The 8,822-nt window shown below is 33.0% G+C and overlaps 1 protein-coding gene across 1 annotated transcript; it reads right to left on the reverse strand.

The window, feature by feature from the left end:
* Positions 1-673: 673 nt before the first annotated feature.
* Positions 674-6,451, reverse strand: LOC102578566 (nucleobase-ascorbate transporter 7). The gene is made up of 14 exons (XM_006355885.2): positions 6,001-6,451; positions 5,167-5,264; positions 4,607-4,783; positions 4,418-4,518; positions 4,185-4,260; positions 4,036-4,095; positions 3,722-3,906; positions 3,395-3,491; positions 3,157-3,243; positions 2,866-2,924; positions 2,666-2,757; positions 2,493-2,570; positions 2,251-2,411; positions 674-1,221 (listed from the first exon to the last, which is right to left on the reverse strand). Exons 1-14 carry the CDS (start codon positions 6,110-6,112, stop codon positions 1,003-1,005), a joined length of 1,602 nt encoding a protein of 533 aa, XP_006355947.1. The 5' UTR covers positions 6,113-6,451; the 3' UTR covers positions 674-1,002.
* Between the last annotated feature and the right edge of the window lie 2,371 nt (positions 6,452-8,822).

The raw sequence follows: 8,822 nt of genomic DNA on the forward strand, positions 1-8,822 counted from the left end.
GAAGCGAGTGGGAGTGGCGACCGAGATCTGAAGAGTGGCGAGCGAGATTCTCTGGGGAGAGAGGCGAACGAAAAGATATGTATATATACAGTTTTCTCTCGCTTTATACAAACACAAACACATTTTATATATTTGTGTTTGTATAAAGTGAGAGAAGCGAGGGAGAGACTGGCAGCGAGAAATGGGGAGTGGCGAGCGAGAAATTCAGGGAGAGAGGCGAATGACAATTGTTTTCTACGGGTTACAATTAAATCAAACTGTGGTTCTACCATTTAATTAGAATTAATAGTTTGCTATTTCATACAATTTTCCTTTTTTTAAAAGATATTTTCCAATTTACCTAACACACCTCAAGTGCAAGGTGGTCTTATTTTCTCCATTCTAAATTTAGTGGGCCAAAGAGAAAGAAGCCCATTTTAGAATAGGCCCATCTTGTCAATCACAAACTGAAACCCAAAATCATAGACTCATATGTTTGTTACCCTAAATCCTATTTAATGCACATTTGTTCATTCCAAATCAAATAAATAAAAATTAGGATTTTGTAAAGAAATGAATATATCACCGGAAAACAATAACCATATATCCGGTGAAATCAAGTGAGGTCTAGAAGGATAGCATGTATGCAAACCTTACATCTTTGTAGACATTAGGCGTGCAAATCACAAAAAACTCGCGACAAAATGACACTTTTCGATATAAATATTCTTTACACGATCAACACCTATTACATGTAAGGTTGATAGTCATATTCATGTACTCGTATCAAGATACAGGTACATTAGGAGTGCAAATCGCAAATAACTCGTAACAAAAAGACACTTTTTTAAAGGAATTTTAAAATGATAATCATATTGATATACCTCTAACAAACAGCATTAGGAGTGGACTGGTCACTAAACAAGTCACTCATGCTTAATATTTCCCAATTTACTGGAAACAAGAAAAATTAGGGGCAATAAAGTTTGGAGTATATCTATATATAAATATATTCCCCTTGAATCATACAGATGGGAAAAACTTGTTGAGATTGAAGGGCAATGAATAAAACTCTTCACTTCTTGTATCTGTTTTGAATGATTTGAATTTATCCCACCATGGCATGCCCCTGTCCTTCCTTGTTGCAGCGTCTTTTCGATGCAGTGATACATCCAGGAATAATGCAAGTAAACCAGCAACAAATGGCTCCGACGAGAAGGGCACATTGATCATGTCATTGAACTGGTAAGAAGGAATAAAATGCAGGAACTCATGCACAGTACAAGAAGAAAGGGAAAATGTCAAATTTTACTTCTTTATACTTCGTCATCTTTCATTTTCATACCCTTGTTATTAGAAAATCTTCTCGTAGTTGTCCTTGATCTTAACGGAACTCCAATATGGATGGGATAGATTCCACATGTCAAAATACTTGGTTTAAAATTAGGGAACGTTACCAATATATACCATTTGGCCATCTAGTTTACCAATCAGGCTGAAGTATATACAACATATATATGTATATGTTGTGTATAGGTATGTATATTCTATGTATAATATATGTATATTTAGTATATTATATACTTTGTACATATTTTGTAAACTAGATGACGGAATAGTTCAAACCCTCTAATTGTTAGGGCCGAAATAATTAGGTGTCATGTGGAAGCTAACAAGGCGAACCTCGAAAGACCACGAGTAAGTAGACAAACAAGAAATATACCAAAAGACACAAAAATTTAACGTGATTCGATCAATTAACCTACGTCCACAAAGGAGATGAGCAATCCGCTATAGATTTATGAGTACAAAATTTAGAGAGAAATAACTTCATCCAATTCACTCGGAATACAAAGAGGTTCACACAAGTGATAACGCATCAATTGTGTCCCACATTCACTCCTAACCAAAACTCTCAAAGCCTCTAGGACTACATAGTGAATGTTGATTAAGTTAGAAGGAACAAGCCACTATTTATAGAGTCCTAAACTTTTTCCTACAAGAAAAGGACTAACCAAATATGAAGACTTTATGTTTTCCTTTTAGGAAAAAGAAAACCAATTTATGGTAAGAAACTCGAGGCAAATACCCAACACTAATATACTTTAGTTAGTGGCTATGTTGGAGCTCCATTAGGGACAATGGCAAACGCAAGACGATTTTCAAACAACGAGGGTATGAATGACCTCAAAGTACGATGAAGGATAAAACTTGTGATATTTTGTATAATAATATCAATGTAGTAATTCGAATGGAAAAGGGGTTACTTACCCATCTAGCTCTAGTATGAACAGGACCATATCCATTTATTGCTGTATATTCATTGAAGTACTGTGGAATGGATAAGCCCATGAAAATTGAGAATCCTAGAATGAACTTTGTTCGAAAGCTGTTTAAGTTGCAGAACTGGAGAAAACTGAGACCAGCTGAACCTGCAAACAGATTAAGGACAAGGTTTATCATGATGTTGTTGTCCTAGGAATATACAAAAGACTTTAACTGACAAAACATACCAACATAGGCAAAGAAGAGACAATACAATGCTGCAACTATTGGCGCAGGGATTGACGCAAAGACAGCTCCAAATTTCCCTGGATGAACACAAGTTTAACTATGAAATAACGTTTTACGCTAAAGAATGAACAGGATATCTGTCCTAAATGACTACATGCAGCAAACAACTTACCAAGAATCGAGAAGAAGATCATGAAACCAGCAGATATTTGAACAACCCTCCTGCTCCCAACACGGGTTAATGCCAGCAGGCCAGCATTTTCCCTATTGAATAGAAATGAAAAGGTAAAGTTGTTTGCAATGAGGATAAGGACTATGCTTGCACACTAGTAGCAAAATTTCATCTTTGGTAGTACTTGACAAGAGTCTTACGGAGATACAGATGAGCCAGTTCCGGTTCCAAATATTCCTGAGAACAATATGCCCACACCCTTAAAAAGACGAGGAAAACTAATTTTAGAGCCACATACAATTGACGGATAGTTACCTTGAACAACAAAGGAATTGAGACAAGGAAATAATTGTGTTCATTTTAACTGTTTCTGCTTGAAGTAAATAACATAGGTAAACAATAAATGACATTTAAAGTTTAAGCTATGAAAGATGTGAATATCTACATTGATGAGATATAGAATTGGCCGTGCAGTGTTTTAGTAGATTTACCTGCCAACCTACACCGCGGCTAAGGACAGAAGGAGGTATAGGAGTTGCACTGGCATACCTTGACACGGCAAAGAAAGTACCAGTGGACTGTTGACAGTGAAAACATGAGAAGAACTTGTATCAATTAGGCAGTCTTCAAGTAGCTAATAAGTAAACGTCAACCACATGGAAGAGAAGATAACTCCATCAGAATCAGATGGACCATAACCTGGGAGACAAACTATTGAAATTAACTAACCTCAACCAGCGCAACAAATGAACCTGCCATCATTGCAAATGCTTCTCCGGCATCGAATGTGGGAGCTCCCCATTGAAATGGATATGGAACTCTAATCCTGTCCAAGATATATGAGTGGAAGGTTTAGCTAGCAGTTCATGGTTAATGGCGTACCTCTTTTTACTACTGCTAATATAACCTGTTTGACATTATGTGAGTCATATCCAACAATTATGTGTCGTTGCCAACTCAATGTATGTGTATAGGAAGGGATAATAGCCCTTCAGTCTAGACTTTATCTTGATAAATTATGACAGTTCCATATTCAAGAGAATGAAGTACCCTTACCATGGAGATCCACTGATAATTCCAGAACGATCAGTTCTGCAGCTAAGCTGAGTCTTTGTTGGTGCATTTTTGTAAGTTCCAGCTACAGTGAGAATGTGAGCATAGACCCATACAATCATCACAGAGAATATAACAGCAAACCGGTCGAAGACATGCTTATCCCCTTTCATCAAATGGGGTATGTACTGTATACAGATGCAGAAATATTTATTAACATGTTAGTTGAACTTGTAAAAGTCAGATTGAGGGCAACATTTTTTCGAAGTCCATAAAGTGAACTAGAAGAATTCTAAGAAAGTTGTGACCAAATGCACCTGTGAAAAGATTAAGAGAATGATAAGCTGCGGCAATCCAATTTCTGCACATTTTGCTACCTATATGCAAAAAAGTCAGTTACCAAGACGTATAAGCTTGTCATTTCAGCCAGAATCTAATTTGTACAGATATGACACAAATGGATTACCAGAGGAAAACCAAACTCGTATAATCCAAATCCTGATAGAGCTACCAATGGAATGGCGGATAGTGGACTGATTAACCTGAAATTTGAAATGGGAAATAGGTCTAACTAGTTAACCCTTCAGTCTTTGACATGCCATAGATACGGTAAAACAATAAAATAATCAAGTAACATTTATCAGAATCACTCTTTTAATCCTTTTGTTTATCATATATTTTGCTGATCATTTAACTCACCTTGTCACATTCCGCCATAGGCCACTAAAGCCAATAACAATCTGAAGAGTTGAAGCTACAATCATGGCTCCTTGAATCCCTCGCATTATCCTCTCAAATTTCTATATATGTAAAAGAAAAGACCAATTCAAATTATTACATAAACATCAGTAGGAATGCTGCAATTGACACAGATTCTAATTAGCTAACCTCCTGAGGGCTCGAAATATCGTTATATCGAGCAGCCAAGACAATCGAAAGTGTTGTTGGTACAAAAGTATAAGAGCCTCCAATAACAGCAGGTAGTCTTGTGCCAAACAAAGTCTGAGTTAGTGTGTTCAAACCAGCAACAAAGAGCAATGTCTGAATCACCTTTGCTTTCTCTTCCTAACCAGTAAAACACGGATCCAAATTAGATAGATAGTGTACTCCTACCCTAGTATTGGAAGCCAAGTTGTAATCAGGTTAAAGACATAAGTACCTAAAAGAAACTATACCAAGAATTTGAATATGATGGTACTCACTCCATTTCAATTTATTTGTTTGGTTTTGACTTCGACACAGAATTTAAGAAAGTTAATAAACTCTTGAATCTTATAGTCTTAAAACTAAAGATACATAGAATGTAACAAAATATCCCTAATCTTGAACATGTCACATGGAAAATTGAAATTAAAGAGTTGTCAAAAAGGGAAAGAGACGTTTCTTCTTTAAACGAACTAAAAAGGAAAGTAGGACAAGTAAATTGAAACGGAAGGAGAAATTCTTACTTTTCCACCTCCCATCTGGGGAACCAGAGTTGAAGGGATGAGTACAGTTGTACCAAGCATAACAATGTAGTGCTGGAACCCAAGTAATATGGCCTCAGCTGCAACAAGAAATTCAACATGTTCAAGTTATCAAAACACAAAGGCATTAAATCCCCACCAAAAGAGAGAGAGAGAGAGAGAGAGAGTGAGAGGTAGGAGAAAGTAACATGCACAGTAAACTAAAAATCTAAGGTGTCTTTAAAGGTCTTTGATTCAAGAAACAAAAGATTGAACCAACAACTAGCTACTATGCAACTAATGAAATCACATATCTGAAATCATACACACACAGAATGGATGAGAACAACAACAAATTAAAACCATTAAGTCAAAAAGAAAAAATTATAGAAACAATCATCACATGGAAGACCTGATCAGGATCTATCAGAAACAATCTTCTACAAAGGTAGGGCAAAATTACGTACACACCACCATCCTCAGACACCACTTGTAGAATTACACAAAGTACATTGTTGTTGTTTGTTGTTAATAATCACATGGAAACAAAATATAATACTCCCTCTATCCCAATTTACGTGATATATTTTGTTTTTCGAGAGCCCAAACAATTTAAGTATGACTGAAAATTTAATTATGGAATCTACAAATTTTTTAAAGTGAAATTTACATATTTATAAACTCCATAAAAAGTACGGTAAGTCACAATAATTAGCAATTCAAAAAATTTAAAAGATATATGATAAACTTGTTTGAATCTCAAAATTCGAAACGTGTCAGGGACCAAGTATGCATGAAGCACAAAGTGTGTTTTCAAGAAAGTTGGTAGAAACTTACGCCAAGGAGGAGGACTAGTAATGCAGTAAGAAACATTTGGAAGTTGATCTTTGACAGGGTGTGGTATATTCTCATCTTGTTTTGGTGGTGGTGCAGCTCCACCACCTGCCATACCTCTGCTTCTTCTTCTTCTTTTTCACACAATGCAGTTCAAATTTCCACACAAAACCCAAATCCCACAAAAACACAAGATATCACAATCCCAAAAAAACAACACAAAGCCAAATCAACAACTTATAGTTTCTTTGAATGCAGAAATACATGACAGTACTGTAGTAAAACCCCAAATGTCTATGATGTTGTAAAGATTTCAGCTTTTTTATGTTACACTGAAGAAGCAAGAAAAAGGACACCCCAGGTTGATATTGTGCTACAACCCCAAAATGCTAAATACATTCTTCAAGAAAACTTATACTATAAAAAAACAAAAGTAAATGTGAATATGACTTATGCTAAGCAAAACAAGAAAGAAAGAAAGAAAAAGACAAAAGAAAATCAAAAAGTGAGAAAGAAACCAAAGTAATCTTCCCAAGAGAATCTTTTTTTTTTCTCTAACTTCAAAATATAATTACTAATTGAACATTTGGGGTTCTTCTCACACGTTAAAGATAAAGTTAAAAAGCATCTCTTCTTCTCCATTTTCTTAATAAAGATCAGAATTTTCCAAATTTTTTTGGCCTTCCATTTCAAATTTTAAGTGTACAAGAATAAAAAGAAGTATATTAGTATTCTCTACGTCTCAATTTATGTGATATCTTTCGAATTTTGAGATTCAAATAACTATCTTTAACGGTAATTTATTGCGACTTATAATTTTTTTTACGTAGTTTACAAATATAAAAATTTTATTTCAAAAAATCTAAAATTTCAGATTAAACTTAAACTGTTTGATTATTAAAAAACTACTGGAAATGGGAGTAGTACCCTTTTATGAGTTCTTTTTTTTCTAGAAGAAGGAAGGAATGAAAGTGACAAAAGAGTAGCCAAAGTTTTATTCTACCTAGGCAGTTATTTTTCTATTTTTCTTATGAAGACAAAAGAGCAGCTGCAGAGAAAATGTGATAATTGAAAATTTGTAGAGAAAAAAGCTAAAATCTGATAACTTGTCTGTTATCTCTAATTTGTAATTTTGTTGAGGAGTTTTTGCATGACCAATTTGGATTGAGGTGTGCAATATTTGTGTTTGCATTAGTCCTGTTTTTGTTGCATAGGCTACAAATTGACCACTAGTAATTTCTCATTGTTAAAAAAATAAAAAGGCTTCATGAATTAAATAGTAATTGTCAATTCTAATTTCAAGGAATTTTGTTATTAATATTTTCATCAAATTATTTCTTGCGAAATTTAGGTTCTATATTCATTTCATATGCAATTTTTTTAGTAGAAATTATAGCATTTATAGTACATATATTCCTTTTTTTTTAAATAACATTATTAATAAGTAATTTTTTTAAAATTAAATGGAACCCCTAAAAATATGGGCCCAAGTGATGGCTTTAGTGGTCTAAGAGGTAAGACGATCCTGCATAAGTGATAAGTGATATGTTGATTTGAATGTCATTGAATGAAATTTTTAGTGAAAAATTATGTAGTAGGATTATGCTTAATTTTGATTGATGTCGTTTAAACTTTGGAACTTTCATTATTCTATTGTGGTTGAAATATGTTTTGTGTAATTGATTATAGAAGAAAATTGTTTGTACTTTTTTCCGAATATTTTTATATGTGTAAGGTGTTAATCTAATATAATTGATCAAATGTTTCTTGAAAATGTGAAGTCATAATTCTTTATCATATGAGTAAATGTAAGTCAAAGTCAACCAAATTATAGCTGCCAATATACCATTTTGTAAAATGTCAAAATCGAACTTAAAAATATTGTATCATACCAAATTAATTTAGTATGATAATGATATAGTATCTTTTTTAAATCGAAGTTACCAAACCAAAATTTCAAATGACGTATTATGCCACCCCTAATTAAAATTACTCCCTCTACTTCAATTTATGTGGGAACTAAGTCAATTTAACTGAGGACTAATTCTTTTAGCTAAATTGAATTAGATCAACTTAATATTTTAAAATTAAAATTAAAATATTAAAAAAATACACGAAATATATTACAAATTGCAATGTTCTTAACAAAAATAGTTTGAATCTCAAAAAATAAAAAGTATCACATAGATTGAAACATAGGAAGTAAAACTATTTTTATAATAGTAGAATCAATGAATTAATATTTGCAACATAAAAGTCAGAAAATAAACTTTTTGCGCTAGAAAATAGCATGTCATCACCATATCGTTATTTTTCCCACTATATTCATTCCATAAAAAAAATTATTATTTAAGAAAACCAGATTATCATAATTTATATTTTTATCACACTAATATCTTATTGCTCACTTTATATATCATCCCAAAATTTGACATTTCATATATTTGTCCCGTGCTATGTGAATGAGAGTTTATAATTTCCAATCCAATTGTAATTAATATACATACTAAATAGATAATCACATGACAACTCCGTATGTTTAATAAAATTCTCATTGTATATTTGACTTGTGATATTTAGTTTTGAGTTGAATGTTCAAAGATTTTTAGAGAAGACAAGTAGACAAAGTAAATTTTCAAGTACACATTTGTATAGATTTGTCATCTTTAATTTGATAAAAATGTTCATTTGTAACTTGTAAATAAGTGATGTACTACGTGTTAAAATTTTGCCTTTAACTTTATTGGATTCTAAAATGTAGGACTGAACAATTTGGTTCTTTGACCTATTTTTTATTTTATTTTTTAATTCTAAGGTTCTTTGAC

The sequence above is a fragment of the Solanum tuberosum genome, unplaced genomic scaffold (assembly GCF_000226075.1).
Source record: "Solanum tuberosum cultivar DM 1-3 516 R44 unplaced genomic scaffold, SolTub_3.0 scf00210, whole genome shotgun sequence".
In the NCBI taxonomy this organism is placed as follows: domain Eukaryota; kingdom Viridiplantae; phylum Streptophyta; class Magnoliopsida; order Solanales; family Solanaceae; genus Solanum; species Solanum tuberosum.